The sequence below is a fragment of the Phaethon aethereus genome (assembly GCF_964289735.1).
Source record: "Phaethon aethereus genome assembly, chromosome: 1".
In the NCBI taxonomy this organism is placed as follows: Eukaryota; Metazoa; Chordata; class Aves; order Phaethontiformes; family Phaethontidae; genus Phaethon; species Phaethon aethereus.
The window spans coordinates 46,131,541-46,151,472 of NC_138575.1; the positions used below are offsets into that span (position 1 = coordinate 46,131,541).

The 19,932-nt window shown below is 36.4% G+C and overlaps 1 protein-coding gene across 5 annotated transcripts in view; it reads right to left on the minus strand.

Moving 5' to 3' along the window:
- The window catches only part of PPFIA2 (PTPRF interacting protein alpha 2), a gene marked incomplete at its 5' end in the record, with an annotated part of 338,907 nt that overhangs the window by 115,258 nt on the left and 203,717 nt on the right, over positions 1-19,932 (minus strand). For all 5 annotated transcript variants that reach the window (XM_082013922.1, XM_082013921.1, XM_082013920.1 and 2 more), the window contains one exon: positions 10,412-10,576. In XM_082013922.1, coding sequence (XP_081870048.1) covers positions 10,412-10,576 — 165 coding nt within the window. The remainder of the gene's footprint in view (positions 1-10,411; positions 10,577-19,932) is intronic.

Genomic DNA, 19,932 nt, shown 5'->3' on the forward strand with positions numbered 1-19,932 from the left:
AAGCTGAAAAGACTAGTGTTTGTACCAGTTTCATAGATGACCTATTCTGTTCTAAGGAAGTTTATGATATACTAAATTATTACTGCTGCTGCTATAACATTTATTATTCAACATTAATTATTCATATAAAGAACAATAATTTAAAATCCCTGAAGACACAGTTACTGTTATTTTAGTGCCCTCGCTCAGCATCAGCTCATGTAGCGATAGACAACCTAAGCTAGCAATGCAGGTGCCAGTCTACCAATATGATCACAGGCAAATCGGACTTAAAGTGATCCTCAGTGCTGTCTGTAGATGACTCTCTCTCTTCTGACTACAAAGGGAGCCTACGGCAACTCCTCTCCTGATCTACACAACTTCATTAGGCGCCTCACATTAAATGACTTTTCAACCTGGCTAATCACCCAACACTCAGGATGTATTTCTATCCCCATTCCAGCTACGCTGCGGTGTTGCTGTTCCAGCTGATGATCCATGGATGTTTAAGGCTATTAGCAATGTTTGTAGGGAAAGTTGGCATATTCTATTAGACCAATTGATGTAACCGGAAAATTAAGCAAAACAAAAATCAATCTTCATCAATCACATGAAACATTGTACATTTTCATGTAGGTACAATTGTTTTCACACCCTTGACAAATACAGAAGACCCCTGAAAAGATTGTGTATGCCCTAATACTTTCACACTTTTTCCAGTGATACCTTCTAGTCTAATAAATATTACTTTTCCTTATGTATTTTATTTTTCATTACTACTGATAGAAGTGAAATTTTGAAAGTGGATTCTGTATGTCCCAAGATTGGCTTAGACTTTAAAAGATGAAAATTACTTATTAGTAAAACTATAACATAGCATGTACACTAATTTTGTCCCAATTAAACCTTAAAACTGACTAAATCTAAAGATCAAATACATATTCAGGAAATGAACACTAAAAATCAAAACTATTCAGCCTTCCTAACAAGTGCAAATCAAGTGGCTTATGCTGTACTTTCAGGTTGTGGTCCTCTTGACATCAGTTCTATTAAAAGAAACAACATTTGAAAACACATTTTATGTATTCACATAAATATTTGAATGCTCTCGGGTAACTATAGTGTTACTGTACACTAAACAATGTTGCTAGCCTTAAAAGAACAGAAATCATGAGTGAGAAGTCTTCAAAGGAGCAAAAGAAGAGTGTGTTGAAGAGTGTTAAGGTACAAGAAAACCCCAAGACTAGAAAGAATCCTCAATTTAAGTCCAATTTCTGATTTATTAATTTCCCTCTATTCCTTCAGCACTATAAGACTGAAAAAAATCAACTGTTAATGTTCCCAAAGATGCATATTGTATCTTAAATGGGTATTTCCTATAGGGTATGACTATGTCATCAATAGGCTGAGCTGCAATAACTGACTCTGCCTGTTCCTCAACTGATGCAAACGAAGCTTAAGGCACCTTGAAGAGGCAGTGACTCAGCCACTCTGATGTGGGTAAGGGTAAAAATTACTACAAATTTTCATGACTATTTCATCTGTTTTCTTACACCAGAACAATAGAATGCAGCGAGAACAGGCAATGGAACCCAAAAATGTTTCTCCTATTTATTAAATTTTTGTACTACTTTTCATCAAAGATGTCTGTGAAACCCTTTAATCACAAAGCTTGCTTTCCAAAATGAACTACATAATTTCTGGAAAACATGCTTATATAGCTTCAGGTTTACGGTAGTATATAAGCTATTATCACAGTCATTTTATATAAATTTTTTAGTATTCAATTCTAACACACTTAAAGTATGTAAAATTGATTGAAATATTATATTTCTAAATCTAATTTATGCATAATTTCCATCTAATTATATGTTTCATAAAAATACTTCACATCAAATGCATCATGCATCAACTATTCTGGCTATAGTTGAAAAACTCTAATTTTTGAAATAGCTGAAAAAGTATTTCTTACTTCATTTGCCTTTCCTTTTTCCTATTTTTTAAATCATATCCTGCTTGAAAAAATAACATTAGTTCATCAGTTCTTCTACCAACTTCCAACGGCTGCTCGATGACCTGTTTCCCATCAAGATGGACAAAAAGTCCAAGGCACTATCTGGCACTCACATCTCTCTTCTCTCCCTACTCCTACCAGGCTCTCTGCCTTCCCAGATGTTCCCGATTCCTCTGTGGATCCCAAAACTCTCTTTCTGTATCCTGCTTCTCTTCCTACTGCCAGTTCTGTCTTTCACTAGTTCTCCACTACTAAAGACCATGTCCTACTAGCAAAGGGTGTAGCCCTGTCTCAAGAGACCTGATTTCAATCTCTCTAAATACAGTGGGAGCTGTCAAGACAACAACTCCTTAATGGAAAGCTCAACCTAGGTGTAAGAAATACATAGAAAAATGACAGTCATCTTCCTGGCTTCAGTCCTGTTGGCTCTAAGCACTGCTGAAGGACAAGATGACTGAGAGAAAATTCACAAGATGGTAGTTGTCAATAGCTGAAATGAAATGCAATGAGTTGGTAATTTTACTTTAAATTTTCATACGTTTCCTGAAACCTCCATGTATTCAAGCCTAAGTGTTTTATAAATGAGAATATATGTTTTAAAAATATAAGATGTCTAACACTGGCATTCACTTTCAATGGTGTTAGAATGCAAACCAGCTAGGCCACATTACTGAGAAGGTCACAGCTCCACAAGGAGCTGAAATCAGAAAAATCCTTAACCTTTATACATGGTGGCACTGTAGAACTGAATCGTATGGACATTCTAAAGCCTGAAAACACCACTACCTGGAAATACCAGTCATTTATTTAAAAGAAAATTTAGGAGACACATTTTTTACATGGTACTTCAGAAAAAATAGGTAGAGAATTAATGTCTTTATTCTGAATATGAAGCTATTATATTAAAATCCTTTTTTTTTTCATTCTTGTCCCATTGTCAGTAACAACATGGAACAAACAGTATCAGTGTCACACAGAGCAACAGTTGGAAATTATTTCCTTTGCCTTGCCTTGCCTTGCCTTGCCTTCCCTTCCCTCCCTTGTATGTACACAGTTAACACACTGCCTTTTTTATGATGACCTAGCCAAAATTGCTATTTGATGGCCCTTATTTGTTCTCTGAATATGAGAGTTGCTAAAGGAGCTGAAAGCAACTCTGCCTTGGCACAGATTTCTTTTTTTATTTTCATTTGACCAGTGAACAACTAATTCAGATTCACATTTGCCATGGTGACGTTGGAAATGTTGCAACTAATTCTTGATGTTCAATCACATACATAGAGGCTGTTAAAGTTGAGGGAAATCTTTGATTCTATCAGTGAAAAAGAGGAAAAGTGCTATATCACCACTCTGATGTGAAGGAGAAATCCGCACTGGTTTACAGCCCAGAAACTGTAACTTTATTTCTCACTTTAAATTTTTTTCCCAGTCTTCAATTGATTTCAAAATAAACTTGAGGAAGAACACAAAAGATGAATAAAGTTTTCAGGTTTGGTCATTCACATTCCAGGAAAGAATACAGGCTACACATGCTGTAGTAACGTACGCAGTATACATACATTTTGAAAAAGATTTTACTCTGAGCAATATTTACCAGTCAGCAATTGTATTCATGGTTTCCTGAATTTTGCAAGTTCATATTGAATAACCTTTGAATCTAAATATGAGGCAACAGCCAAAGCCTCTGAAAAGCCTTATACAAATGTATGGCAAAGAACTTTGTATTGACTTCCCTCTTCAAATTTATGTTACAGCAAACAAAACAAAGAGAATCATCCTCATTTCTGAGAGGTACGGGAAAGGCTGTTGTTCCTGGTCACTATCTTGTTAGAGACAAAGGAGCAGGAACAAATGCAAACTATTTTTATCTGATAACTTGTTTTTTTTTAATATGGTGAATACAAATTAATGATTAGAATATTGCATTGTTTTCTCTTTTCTGGAAGTCAAAGACAGTAAGTGAGTAAATATAGTTCATAGAAGTAAGCATTATCTTAGTGAGACTGTGTTTATCACTTCACAAATAACATACTAAAATTTCATATGGTACTTCAACGTATTTCTATTTTCTGGGGCACTACATAAAGTTTTACTAAGTAACATTTCACGAAGTAGGACTAATCAGATGTCACTTGATCTAACAGCACATGCTATAATACGCATTTTTAAAGGACAGATTCCCATTACAGCGCCACAGACACAGCAGAAAAGGGTTGCTCTCTCCATGTCAGAGGGTGTATGCAACATGTGCCCAGGTGACTGGGCATTCCTCTGGCTTTTAAAAGCAACCACATTATCTTGAAATGTAACATAGTGGATGTCATGTTAGCACTGCTGTCGGTGTAAAATATCACCCATCTTTCTCCGTCTCCTAGTAACTGCTTCCCTCTTTTTTCCTTGCTGTCAGATTCTTTCTTCTTTCTCTCCAGATCTGTAGCCCACAAAGAGCTTTTAAAAAACACATGCACATGCTCGAACTGAATCACTTTTTTTTTCATGAACAGTCTATTGAATAAAAGCTCTCCTAGCTACCTGCTAATGAATAAAAAGATGGTGATAATGTTGAGATGAATAGGTTGGTTTTATTTGCAAGAATATTAGGTATACTTTTCTGCCATGAATTAATCTTAAGAGAACCAATGTTTTTTGAATCTTAGCTAGGACAATAACACCTGGTAGTCGCTTTCCTCTGTGAAGATCAACTGGACATTTTTCTTAAAAAATCGACAAAAAAATGGATTTGGAGAAGAAGTTGCTTCAAGCAGTTTCTTTTTTCCAAATGCACATTTTAAATGTTGAACCCAAAGTTTAAAGCAAAATAGGAAAAATGTCTGCAGGAAAATAAACATGTTCAGACAGATTTTAGAAGTCAATTATAGCTATAGAATGGTATAAATAAAATAGCCATTTTTCTAGTTTGTATTGTTCCTGAATTGCATATAAGGAATATGTACTTCCTGACCCACTCTATACTCAATGTCTGTTCTAATCATGAAGTTAATCTGAGCTTCTATTTTCTATTAAATTCTAATGATGTCTGGTAAATCTTGTTTTCATTTTCTGCATTATAAGCTATTCCATGTATATTCATATATAATATTCCATAATATTTCATAGTACTGTCTTACATTATTTAAACAACTTTTCATTGCATGAAATAAAACAAAGGAAGATATCAGCTAGTTTGCAGCAGTAAGAGAAGTCTTTGATATCTGAAGCATTAAGGTCAGGGGTGATTAACTGAAGAGAATTTTCCACGCAGACTATCTTCCTTATGAATACAGCTGCAAATTTCAGGTGACTTATGCAACAGCAAAGTCCTATTAGAGAGGTTAATCAGAATTTCACATTGGTCCCAATTGTAATCAGTCCTAACCTCTCATGTTTAATATTAGTGTTTAAATTCCCAAATAATAATAATACAGTTAGTGCAGTGTCAGTTTCATTTGCTGTGACACAGCTCACCCATGGAGACATAATGAGATTTCTTTGAGGTACACATAAAATAGTCAATTTTATAAACTAAATTAACTCTTTCATCATCCCCATGTCCTAAAGTGAAAATTCTCACAAGATACACTACAACTATGCAAGAACAGACTATGAAGACTTGTGTTTGGTACTGCTAGGATCTCATATGGATAACGGGGTAAGAGTAACTGCATACTCCTACTACCTTCAACTCACTAAGATGTACCTATTGGGTTCAGCCAAACAGGACTGTCTCTCTAGCACAGGAAGCTCATGACGAGCTTTCATTCTACAGTGGGTGAAGAGATGCTGAAGGAGCTCTCAGACACTGGAATGACTGTTGGTAATAGTCATGCTTTCTCTGAATAACGCAGTCATGGCCATGATCTCACTATGGTGGTCTATCTTTTGAACAAAAGGCAAAGAGACAAAGCCCAGACTTCATGTAAAATATAGAGAGTCAATAGACTTTTTGAAATAAGTTAAGGTGTCATTCCTGCTTCTCCTTATACTTAAGCAGGCCTCCCTGGAAATATGAATCCTGAATTGATATGTTTTATTTTCCGTCTCCCAGTCTGTTTTGTATTTTTCATTGCATTTTGTTACCGTAATGAGGACGTTGCTGTAGTTCTTGCACTGTGTGCATAGGAAACCTGGCATGACAAGTTAGGTTTTGTAGCCGAGCTTCTGACAACACCTTGAGATGTTTTAGCGTAGGAAGTGAAAACATGAAAGAAAATTTGCACTTAGGAAGGATTTAAAGCCTTTCTTGGGATTTTTGTATGTTATAAAAGGCCAACATTTTAATGAAAATATCTTGTTATGTTTTTTTCAGGGGTGTAATGGCTAAATTATTGGTTTCAATGCCAAATTTTTTTTGTGAAGAAAAAAGTTAAAGTTTCCATTTTTCATTTCCAAAGCATCATGATACATTTTCAATGCCCTTTTGAAAATTTTCTTTACTCTTTATCCATTAACCTACTTCAGTTTTGGGTGCATTTTCTGATAGGGCAGCATTTATTACCTGTGACATCAGTATATCGTGTTTTTTTGCCTCATTATTTTCTGCAAAGTTCTGCCCTCAGGCCTCCCTGAGCACAGAAGTAGAGTCTGTGGGAATGAAGCATAACCACATTATGGAAGGACTAGACATATGTAAGTCAAAGGGAGTACATTGGCTGCATCCAATGGTGCTGAGAGACGATTAACTCGTCATAGTGAAGCTTTTTTCATCTTTGAAAGTTAATGGCAGTCAGGGGAGAGTCCTGATGAGCGGAGAACCCACAAATATTGTGTCCACTGTCATGAAAGGCAGGAATTTTCCTGGGAAGATCCAGGGAAGGTTATGGAGCAAATCTTCCTGGAAGCCATTTCCAGGCACATAAAGAACAAGACGGTAGATTGGAAAGAGGCAGTATGACTTTGTCAAAGGCAAATGACATCTGGCAAACCTTACTGCCTTGTGTGATGAGATGAGTGGCTCCATGGATGAGGGGAGAACAGTGAATGTTTTTTACTTTGTCTTTACCAAGGCGTTCTGCAAGATCTTCCATTTACCCTAGAGAAAAGGGTGCGATATGAATTGGATAAGTGGATTATACAGTCCGTAGAAAATTCTCTGGACTGTAAGGCTCAGAGGTTTGTGATCAGTGACACAAAGCCCAAGTGGCATCCTATTACTACGAATGGAATAACCCCAGGCAACAGGACAGGCTTGGGGAAGAGAAAGCAGTTTTGCAGAAAAGGCCTGGGCATGAATAAGGCCAGACTCACAGTTCAGTCAGCAGGTTGAGGGAAATGATTATTCGTCTCCAGACTTTTGAGACTGCATCTGGTTTTGGGCTCCCCAGTACAAGAAAGACACTGACAGACTTCAGTGAAGTCTCACCAAGTTGATCATGGGCTGAAGCACATGGCATATGAGAAGAGGCTGAGAGAGCTGGGCCTAGTCTAAGCTTAAGAATGGAAGGTTCATGAGAGGCCTATTGCTGTCTACAAGTAGCTAACCAGAAGATGTGGAGGAAACAAAGCCAGCTTCTTCTTGGAGATACAGAGTGACAGGACAAGAGGGAACAGATGCAAGACTCAGCAACAGAAACTCCAGCTAGGTATTATGGAAGAAAATTATAATGAGGGTAGTGAAACACCAGAATAGGTTTTTCACTATTCAGATATTGAGATATTCAGAAGTTGATTAGAGAGGACCCTAAGCAATCTGAAAGAGTTGTCCCTGCTTTGAGCAGGAGGTTGGGCCCAGATGCCCTCTAGGAGGTCCAACCTACATTATTCTACTAAACTCTGCATAACTTCGATGAATTTTCATAGGTTGATTAATAGTTTATTGATGATGGGTCTGAAAAAAAGCTAACATATAATTTTTCTGTCAAAGCAAGTATAAAATGGATGATTCACATGCCATAAAGGTTTTTTAGCACATTTGGGCGAATGCAGTCCTTTTTACTTCCATTATTTTTGAATAAAAATCCCAATAATGCTTACAATGTGTGCTATAATCTCATAGGTATTATATTATCAGGTATCTGGATGATATATAAAACATCTTTGATACAACCCTTCTAAAGAGAGATACTATAACATAAACACATAATTTTATATAGGATTTGTACCTGAAAATAATGTGTGCTAGTGTATAACAAAGTATTATAGAATAATAGAATCATAGAATGGTTTGGGTTGGAAGGGATCTTAAAGATCATCCAGTTCCAACACCCCTACCATAGTCAGGGACACCTTCCACTTGACCAGGTTGCTCAAAGGCCCATCCAACCTGGCCTTGAACACTGCCAGGGATGGGACATCCACAGTGTCTCTGGGCAACCTGTTCCTTGCCTCGTCACTCTCATGATTTTATTTTAAAATCATTTTTTACACTGTTTCCTTGATTGATCTTGGAATATTTTATAATAAAAATATGATTTATACCAAAATAAAAAAGGTTCAATGCATAGATGAATAGCACATAGGAAAAAGTAATTTTGCCCAATCAATTTTATGACTTATTCTATAATGTAATAAATCTTCTCTTAATATGATTGCAGATGGCTGATTTTCTACACTGATAATTATCATTACCACTGGGACAAAGACCCATTACATACGTAAAATATATACCTGTTTCACAGCAAAATTTTTAAATGAACTGAATACTGATTTTAACCTGTTACATTAAAAAAAAAAAGAATTTTCATGAATATAGGTCAAAATACTATATTTAGCTTCAATCTAATTCTGTACAATAATTTTCAAAATGAGATGTAAAACTGCATAGTACCTAAACACTAAGACATTCACAAAAGAAAATAAGTAAGAAGTACATAACTGCTGAATAATCAGACTCTATTTAAAGTTTAGTACTTAGTATTTCTCATATTTATTCAATACAATGTCAAAAAGTATAAAAGCAGGAGAGCTCACTACTCTCTTTATAGTTTTACCAATGTTTAAAATGTTGGATAAAAGATCAAGGCTTAGACCATAAACTCTATCAAACCTCAAATGATATTTTTAATAATACTGGATTTTGAAAGTCTTCATGACATCCAAAAGCTTATTACAATTAACTGCTTACAGCAGCTAGAAGTGACTATATTCCTTTTTCTAGATTTTCTTTAAACAGGCTTTCATGAGATGTAACTGAATAGAAGACATAACTAAAGAGATATATCTAAACACAAAATAAGTTTGGACTTGGCATAAGTTACTTAAATTCATGTAACTTTGAACCTGATAGTTACTCCAGTATGACTCATAACCCACAGTGTTTACTGTTTCACACCTTTATTACCAATGAAAAATAAATATTACTATATAACTACAGCTACCCTTCTCATAAAGCTGTTTCTTTTATTAATATAGTTCCTTAGATAAAGTCAAGTTTCAGAGCATATTTCTTAATTTAAAAAAGTTAAATTTATTACTGTGGCACCAACGAACTGGTTCCACCCAATGCAACTCAACTGTGCAGCCAATGGTTTCAGACGCTGTGCTGCAGCGTCTCCTCTGTGCACCCAGCCGTTTCAAACAGAGAAGCAACTCAGCCGCAGGGATGAGCCCAAGCAAATCAGCCAAGACAGACCCCAGAAGGAACTAGGTTCTTTGCTTGTGAGCAATGGTTCTCACGTGCTCCCTGCATATGTAGTTTTGAGGCTCTTATAATTCAGATACATCACCTTCTGAGCATATTGTTTCTAGACATGAACTGGATTTCTGTATTCATGTAAAGCAATGCTCAAGATGATACCTCATAGTTGCATAAGGTTTCATTCACACAAAGGAGTCTTTCCAGCACAGGACACATGAGGATCCCAGTGGAATGACCCCCGTAATTAGCATGACTAGATGCAGTTTCATCCGTGTTTTTTACCTTGATCCTGCAAGCCCTTCGTTAGCTCTAATAATGAAGGATCTACTACTTATTTTAGGTTACCCTACTTGTAGAGGGCACGCTGTGCTTATGTAGTAAATGCTAAAAACACCTCTGAAACTTGGGGTTTCCTCCTAAATTTTTTTAAAATGCAAATTCCTTTATGTAGTTGCAAACATCTCATTCTTCTTTTTACTCTGCGTGTTTTTAAAATTTCAGATACCTACATTTTCTCAGTAATAAATTAAAAGCATATTGTACAGACAATAAATTCCATAGTGTCATGTTTATTTAGTGCTAAATAGGAGAATCATGTCTGGTAGAGGTGAGAGCTTATTTTGAAAAGTCAGTGCTCTTGTCTACAAAAGATAGCTGAAGTGTCCTGCAATGCATTACTGCTATTGGTCACACATTCTTAAGGATTTCTCTGGACATGTGTAAATGCAGTAAGTACAAGATGTATTCCAAGAAGTAAATAAACAATACTGTTGCTCTGCTGCATCATAAGGCACAGTTAAGTATGTTAAAGAGTGTCTTTAGTAAGCTTTTTTTCCATACTGTACCTTTTCATCCAAAGCTTTGTGGTGTTCAAACAGAGATTTCAGAGCTTTGAGGACCTCAACTTCACTGGAAACTCCTGAGGGAGACTGTGCTTGCCGTTTCACCACTGTCATCCTCAGTGACCTTTCGTGTCTTGAGACAAGGCACTCCAAATGCTCCAGTAACAGCTATTGGATTTGATATAAAAGGGTATTAATTTTTGTGCGCCTAAAAGTCATGGAAATTCTAATTACAAAGTGCATGGTGCCAAATGGCAATTTTCTTGGCAACCTCATTGTGGGAGATACTGTTGGAATTACTGACAACATTTCATGATTCTAAATCAGATGGAATAAATAGAAAAATACAAAATCTACTCATGATTTCACTTAAAAATCTGCTATGAAAACAGAGAACAAATCACTCATTAATTAAATAAGTACATATTTACAATATTATTTGTGATAGTAATTGATGAGCATTAGCAACCAAATAACAACGAAAGCCAGTATAAAGCATCATGCAAAAATACTAAAGAATATTATAATTAATTCATCCTAACTGTAATATATTTTAGCTTATACTGGAAGTTACTTAACAAAATATGTAAAAGTAACCAGTATATTTTATTAAATTTTTAAGACTATTCATTCTAAATGACACAGCTAATGGCATTTGTCACTTTGTATTACAAACATGATGGAAGACAAAAGGGTCCATAAAGAGAAATTTCAGGTTATTGTAAATAACTGTAAATAACCTGTGAATAACCTATTGTAAAAATGTATGATAACTATTTTTCAATATTACTCTGAGGTTAAATGAAAAATTAAAATGATACATTGATGATGTATAGAAAATTCCCCATTTGTCTATACTTTCCTAGGGCTATCACTGCTGTTCTTACTGTCTGAACATAAAAGAGTATTGGTTAGCTGTAAGGTTAAAGCAGGGTAGCTAAATTCAGGACTCACAATGCATGTTAAATGTATTGTAATTACAACATACAATTATATCTAAGTCATTGAACTGGAAATTTGAAAGTTACATGGATAATTGTTTATTATTTCTCCTTCGATGTGTTTCTTAATATAGCTACTATTAGTAAAGATACATATTTATCTGTAATCCATAGTTATTCTCAGTCACATAATGACCTTTATTGTTACATGAATTAAGAGCGAAACCAGAGTGTAATCATATTATAGTTGTAATATACTGCTATTAAGTCAAGAATGATTAGGATTTGATGTTATCTTTGCTTCAGACATGGTTCTTGTGTCTGGATTTGCACGTGGTTATTATGTTACAATAACTGAAAAAATAGTGAACACATATGCAAACAATGTTAATACATCAAGAATTGTAATGACTCTACACAGTTCAAGAAAGGAGGGTGTTTCTACCATTTCCGAATTCAAGTGATGGCCCGTATTTATGAAAAGCAAATAAGCAAGAAATTCACAAGCTTTGTCATCCAATCCCTGTAGGTCTGACAGCAGATATAGGTGGATTTTTAATTTTTTGAGGCAGTCCAAAGAAACAGGCAAATTTGAAGAGACCTGTTCATCATAGAGGCAGCAGGAACTCAGTATGGGGGTGTGGTAAGGTTGTAACTCAGATGAGATCAGAATACCTTCCAAATACTTATAGAGTATGTCTGTAGCCCTGGGGTATCAGGCTATGACTGATACATGCTGTGGACTTACATTTCTCCACAGCCATTCCCATTTACTGGCTGATCCTGTTAGAGCCTGGCTCATCCTGCTCTGTTGTCTGTCTTGGCTGCCTTTCTCTATGCAGAAACTTTTCAATGCATCATAGCTACCTCTGGAACATTCTAAATCTGGTCAAAATGCTACAAAATTCTGGGGAAATAAAAAAAAAAAAGGAAAATGTTGAACCACAGTTGAGCTTTTAGCATGACCATTCCTTCCATAAGTCTGTAATAGTCTGAAGCTCAAACTGACACCAACTAAAACAGTCCAGAATAACAAAACCTTGGTAACTATTTTTTGGCCTAACACTAAGCAAATTTATCATATTTGACGTCCTCCTGTCCTAAACAAATTATATCCCAGACAAACACCGTGATGATTGGAAAAGAGAATTCTGAGAGTCTGTATACAAGTCTTGGTTGAATTGGAAAATGAGAAAATCTGATTTAAGACAGAAGAAAAATGATGGTGACACAGAATTCTTGACATGAAAAAAATTTTAATGACAGAAGGAATTATGCATAACCTATAGCACAGAGATAAGTAAGGAATACAGGAAAAAAAAGAATATACATCCATCATTTGCCTTTAGCTTAGAATTACCATTTTAGAGGTGACAAAACCATATTTCAATGTCTGCATATATTTCATAGTTGTTAAATAAATCAAGTGCAAAACATTGTGTTGCCTATTTTACTGTATAAAGACAGATGAGCTGACATCACAGCTAAGTGTCAAAATACTCACAGAGAATTACTGCACTACTTGTGAAAACTTCATGCTTTTTCTTTCTGTTCTTATTCACTCAAGCTAGTCAGTTTGCAGCGGTTCTTTTTTCTGGAAACTACATCTGAACACTGGACTTTTCCTTACTGTCAGCTCTAACAATGCTCAAGAAGGCATGCTGACATAGGTTTCCGGCTTCTAAAAATTTCTTATTTGTGCTTTTCAACAGAAGTCAACTCTATTTCTCTACAAATTCGATGAGCACTGCTTACAGCAAATCCAGCTGAGCATAGAGTATTATTAACCAGGTCTCCCAGTGCCACATGACACCCAGCCATGCTGAAAGGGAAGTATAACCCAAGGGTTAGAACATCCGACTGCGACCGAGAACCTGATGGCAAATCCTTGCCCTCTGCTCTGCTGAAATGATACTGCTATTTTATCCATCTTTGCCCCAATTACAATTATATTAGAAAAAAGGGTAATAGATCCTCACTACTTCCCTGGGAAGAGCAAATGTAACTACACTGACAGAACTATGAAGTGTCCCATTGCTACAATGATAGAGGGAAGGACATATAAACATATAAAATTGACATTGAAGATAATGGTGTGTCCAAGCAACATTTAAGTTTAATGATGGAAGGAAATCGCAATATCTTGTGGCCATGGGGGTATGCTGAGGACTTTCCCCACCTATATAATTCAAGAATTACTATTCCAAATATTGTGAGAATGCCACAAGATTTCATATTGAAATGACATTGTAAAAATATTGGTAGTTCATTTAAACTGCAAAAGAATTGTTAGAAACAGCTTTAGGTATTTTAGTATGTTGCAATTAAACTCTGGCATTAATAAAGACCATGTGCTGCTGAGTATTTTCTGCTCCCTCACAGTGTGTCAAGCTGCTACTGTTGTCAAGCACTCAGAGGGACAAGCAGCTTCCAGAGAAAAGAAGATGAGGATCAACAGCAGCAGGCAGGACAGAATCACCCACACGCATCACTGGTATGCTTTTCCTACTGGAAAGCATAAGCCTTACAATAAATTATGAAATAATCTGACAAGTGAATTTTACTTTTATGCTAGGCAAATTTTAGGATGCTCAGAAGGCCATGCTGATAATTGTGTCTTAGCTAAATGGGATGAAGGTTTCTGGACTCTTCAAGATCATAAAGAATGCTTAAAAATAATCATTTAAAGACTGAAAAATGCTCTAGTGCATATTTTGTGAGTGAATGAAGCATCTTTAAAACGTTGATTAGAACTAAATTAACTCATTAACTAATTGGCTGGAAAGCTCCCCGGCAGAAAAGGACCTGGGGATGCTGGTTGACAGGTGGCTGAACATGAGCCGGCAGTGTGCCCAGGTGGCCAAGAAGGCCAACAGCGTCCTGGCCTGTATCAGCAATAGTGTGGCCAGCAGGAGTAGGGAAGTGATTGTGCCCCTGTACTCGGCACTGGTGAGGCCGCACCTCAAATACTGTGTTCAGTTTTGGGCCCCTCACTACAAGAAGGACATTGAGTTGCTGGAGCGTGTCCAGGGAAAGGCAGCGAAGCTGGTGAGGGGTCTGGAGCACAAGTCTTATGAGGAGCGGCTGAGGGAACTGGGGTTGTTCAGTCTGGAGAAGAGGAGGCTGAGGGGAGACCTTATCGCTCTCTACAACTACCTGGAAGGGGGTTGTGGTGAGGTGGGTATTGGGTCTCTACTCCCGAGTAACTAGCGATAGAATGAGAGGAAACAGCCTCAAGTTGCACCAGGGGAGGTTTAGACTAGATAGAAAGTAGGAAAATTTTCTTTACTGAGAGAGTGGTCAAGCATTGGAACAGGCTGCCCAGGGAGGTGGTGGAGTCACCATCACTGGAAGTGTTCAAAAAACATGTAGACATGGTGCTTTGGGACATGGCTTAGTGGGCATGGTGGTGTTGGGTTGTTGGTTGGACTTGATGATCTTAAAGGTCTTTTCTAACTTTAATGATTCTGTGATTCTGTGAAAATCGTTAGAATATAGCCAGCTTCCTGTATTTCTCAAATTACTTCCAAAGCACTTATAGAAGTGATTGACTTGTGTGAAGTGGTAATGCATGGTTAAATTCAATGATATAAACTGCAGCAGTGTAGGTTATCACATACCTATATTATACTATACCATCATTACTACTGGACACTGATTTGCTTATGGAGAATGAAAAAAGCAAAACCATTCTTTGTTAAGAATGAAGAAGTTGAAACTAGTGTGACTCAGTAGTGTTTTTATTATTACAGGACCTGGATATTAATCAATATAAAATATTTTATCTTAACTTTATTTTCAACAAAGCTGTTTGTAAAAAAGAAAAAGTTCACAGCAGGATAGTAAACAGTGAAATTAAAGAATCAGGAGAGATGACGGAGAGAAAAGGAGATGCATAAATAATGGAATACAGGGGGGAAAAAAAGATAAGGGATTTACTAAAATGAGACAGACTTAGCTACACAGCTTCCTTAGAGGAATGGGGCAACCCGCTAAGAACACAATTCTCTTTTGAGGTCCAGCTTAATTTTTCTTGCCAGCTCAGGCAAAATTGAATTTCCTTTCAGTCTATGTTTAGAATGCACATTGTTCAGTGAATCTCCATCTCTGGTGCAAGCAAAGACAACAAGTAAAACCCCAAGCAGACCTGGGGTTGAAGATTATCTCTAAAACCAGTCACAAAACCAGTCCTTCTCTTCAGCATCATTCCACAGTGGTGGAAATTAATTTGCATCCATGGTCAGCTGGGGTGACCTCAAATAGGTATACTGGTAAATTACTGGTGAAAATCTTTCTTTGAAAAACAAAGTTACAGCCTAACCCATGTCTGTCTTTTCGTACATCCAAGACAGAAAAGAAAATACTGGCAACCTACAACCTTAACGGAAACACACAGATGTGAAGCAGAAGTACAAAAGAAAATGTCATAATCAGGATAATGACACAGAATAAAAAAAATGAAGAAAACGGTTTTTATAAGAATAATGAATAAAAATATAGTAACTATTAGAATATAGTGTCTGAAAATACAGGTATTGAATTGTTGTATGTTACATTTATTACCTATTATCACCCTGTTTTCTGTGATTGAAGTTATTACTTTGAAAGAAGAAACACATCAGTCTAGAAGATAGATCATAATTTTGAGGTAAAAATAAAGTTATTGACGTTTACACTAATGAAATAATGTTTTTGCCTTTACAGAACTTTAGGAAACAGTTATACTTATTTTAATGTGTACAGTGCTTTCAGACTGTAATAACTCATTATGATTAAAAAACTAAATAGAGTACCTGATTTAGCTTCAGCACCTATCAAACTGATGTAAGTAAAAGGACCTCTAAGAAAATGAGCTAAATAAAAGCATTAAAACTGTACTTTAAAAGATATTCTTAGAGTTTTCCAACACAATAAAAGGGAAATTTAGTCAAAAATATAGGGTTAAGTTGTTATCTATGGGTGTTATGAGACTGCAGTGCCTAATTGAAGATACTTCATAAACCATTCACTAAGGAATTGAGACAATAAAATATGAATAAAATTAAATCTAAGTCAGCCTTGTTCACTTTAATAAATGCTTCATCTCCTGAGGTATTAAGTAAAAGAAAGACGATGACTCTGTAACTGCTGTTTCATTCATGAACATAGGTTTAATTTTTCTTGTTACTAAAACTGCTTGGACTAAAATATTTCAGACCAATATAAGTAACATTTTATGCTATATACAAAAAGCATGTGTATGTGTCTCATTTTTTGTTGTAGTGAAAAAAAACACAGTCAGATTAATCCATATCAGTATTGTAATACATTTTCTGTTTCAGCTGCCATACCAAACCCTGAATTTCCTCATAATCATATTCTGATTTAATAAATTGATCCTACACACTTATTCTAATTTTAAAGAATACAGATTAGAGACAAAAATAACTTTCAATTTTAATTTAAACACAGCCAAATTAGTGTTATACAGCCAAATTAGTGTTATTTTATAATTTCCATTAAATAATATACTAGATCACATTCACCTGTGTTCCAGCTTCAGGAAAGATGCTGTCTTTCCACATGCTATAGATGATCATTCCAGCTAGAGCATATCCAGAGAAATAATTGTAACAGTTTCTATTAAGATATTTTTGTATATGTTTTCAAAGTCCCATGCAATGATTTTCCAGAGAGAACCTGTTCGTCTTCCTGTCAGAAACGCCACATCGATCAATACACATATATATGCTCCTGCATTTTCTATTTTGCCTTGCATACTGATAGATTAAGTTGCCAGTCTTGACATAAAAATATTTCTACTGTAATATGGACAGAAAGTTAATTATCATAGGCAGTAAAAATACATATTCAACAGCAAAAGGTCAGGAGGGAGGTTTGCTTAGAAGAATCAAGTAGGAACCTGATTAAATATTAGGGCAAAGCTTAAACCCTGGAATTTTGGCCAAGATCTGGAGTTTACGGGTCTCAAAGAATTTAATTCCAGCATGGTGTCTCTCTCTAATACATGTTACTGTCAGGGTCTGCCACTGTGGCTTGGCCTAGAGTGGCAAATCAAGATGTGTGTTGTTTGGGGCTTTTTGTGGAGACAGGCAAAATCCATATGAGGTTGTTGACAAGAAGTAAAGAAACACAGGGGTGTGGGTCTAGAATAAAGTAAAAACTACTAGTTAGGCATAACTGAAGATGTAAAAGGGAGTTAGAAGGCAAGAGACAGAAGTGTGTACTCAGAACCTGACACAACCTTGCCAATTCTATTTCTCCTTGCTGACCTTCACTTTGAAGCAGTAGGTACATCAAACAGTATCTTTATGCTGTTACCCCAGGGAGATAAAAGGTTGGCTTAAAAAGTTTAGAAACACCAATATGAGACTTTGGAACTGAGCCTCTTTATTTAAAAGAAGTTCTACTTGGGCAAAAAACGTGGTTGCAGTAAGTAGTTCCACTATATGTGGTAATGCACGAGAGTGTCCTGGGAGGGCAAGTAAGCCTTGCTACAGCTGCATTAAGTGTGAACACTAGTGGGATGGAAGAAAGAAGCATTAGTTGGGCTCACTTTATATATTAGAAAATACATTTAATTTCCTCATTGCAAAAGTGAATCAGTGGTTGTCCAAATATTATTACAATCTTTGCTTAAATAACAGAAAAATTTTGGAGCAACTTTTTCTTACAAAATAATGCTGTTTTGCATTAATAACAGCATAAATCTCAGTTTTCAAAAGTGCCTCTTTATAGGCAATGCCTTGTCAATGAATGTTGCTAGAAATCTCACCACTAGCATGTCATCAGGACTGTATTCTGAAGACAACAGCTTTGTATCTAAAATGCTGGTCTTTCCCTATAAAAGAAGTGTGCAGGAGCCTATAGAAGGCAGCATGACTATTACAGTAAGTTCTGGCAACTAATGTGGTATATGGCATCTTAGAGCCTGGCAAGGCCATATATATGACACAATGGGGTGATAACTTATTAAAGAAAATGCTAGAAGTCAAGTTAAGGCATGACTGAATTTTTTCTCTCTTCTTCCCCATTGATACTTGGACTACATCTTCCCCTCTTGTTTACTGTAACCTCTTCTGCATTTCCTATATAGCCTGTATCTTTTCATCTCCCATACCTAGCTTCATCCTCATTCTGAAAACACACTGGTAGAGTTTACTAATTTCAAAGGCAAGGACTTGTCACAAGGATTACCACACTCTCTAACTCTCATTCGTTGGTATTAGTTCTCCTGGAAAATCTCTTACTGAGTTTTCTTTGAAATAACACAAGAAACATAAGAACAGATGATCTTTAAGTTTCTGGGTTTGCAAAGAAAGTGTCTATGACGGAGCTCAGCCTGACTTAGATGACGTCTTGCAGCTGACTCATCTTCCTTTTCTCTCACAGTCATTTGGCGAGTGATGGTTCTTGGCTGCAAGGCTGTATTGGGATTTTTGCTAGTCTGCACTGCTTATATCAGACCCACAGTAAATATCAGTACACTGCAGTTTTAATATACCAAAAGTGGCGTTCAATGGGCTTCGTAGTGAAATGGATAAAGCATTGTACTAGGTGATTTTGTGCACATACTTATGAACTAAGGACAACTGAGAAGATGCCATTGCAAATTTAGTTTATATGGTATTTTTTCTATACAGAAAGGCAAATGGGTATACATTCTGTGCAGGAATGGATATATGTAGATTACTGAATAGGTGCAATTGAGCACGTATCTTAACTACATCTTTGTATTCAAATGTTTGTGCTGGAAATTAACACAAAGTATTCTTTATTCTATGTAAATTATTTTCTTAATTGACAGGATGAGGGGATTGGGCATAAACTGCAGCAGAGCAAGTTCCACCTCAACATGAGGAAAAACTTCTTTACTGTGTGTGTGATGGAGCACTGGAACAGGCTGCCCAAAGAGGTTGTGGAGTCTCCTTCTCTGGAGACCTTCAAAACCCGATTGGATGCGTTCCTGTGCAACCTGCCCAAGGTGATCCTGCCTTGGCAGGGGGGTTGGACCAGATGATCTTCAGAGGTCCCTCCCAACCCCTACCATTCTGTGATTCTGTGACTTTCCTAGTCTTCAGATTTTTAGTTGGGATGGCTTGCTAAACCTAAAGAATGCAGTGCAACTCCTACGTGCTTCTCCCTTGATTAATTGAACTGTTTAGAATGTGTAAGAGTCATGGGAGAAAAAGTAAGTCTCACTTATGTTTCAAATCACATTTCCCAAACACCTCTAAGACTTTTGTGCTAAATGTGATCATCTCTCCTTGCTCCTCCAAGCTAACATGGAGGTAGATGGGGCAGCTTTGCCTCTTTGTAGGCATCATCTGTCCTTCCCTGCATTTCTGAAGTCTATGGCACCTTGTTGCTATAGCTGGACAGAAGAAAGGAAGGAGAAAGACCCTTTCTCAGCTCTTTTGTCTTGCACATTGTTATATTAGTTTAGTGAGAGTAAAACAGGAAGAATTACCCAGATCACAGAAGGAGGAAATATGGATATGAGAAAACATAGTTGGTGTTCGATCTCTCTGAGATCTATTCTATATGTCCATTACCAGCCTGACTCCTGTCTCTTTTCTCACA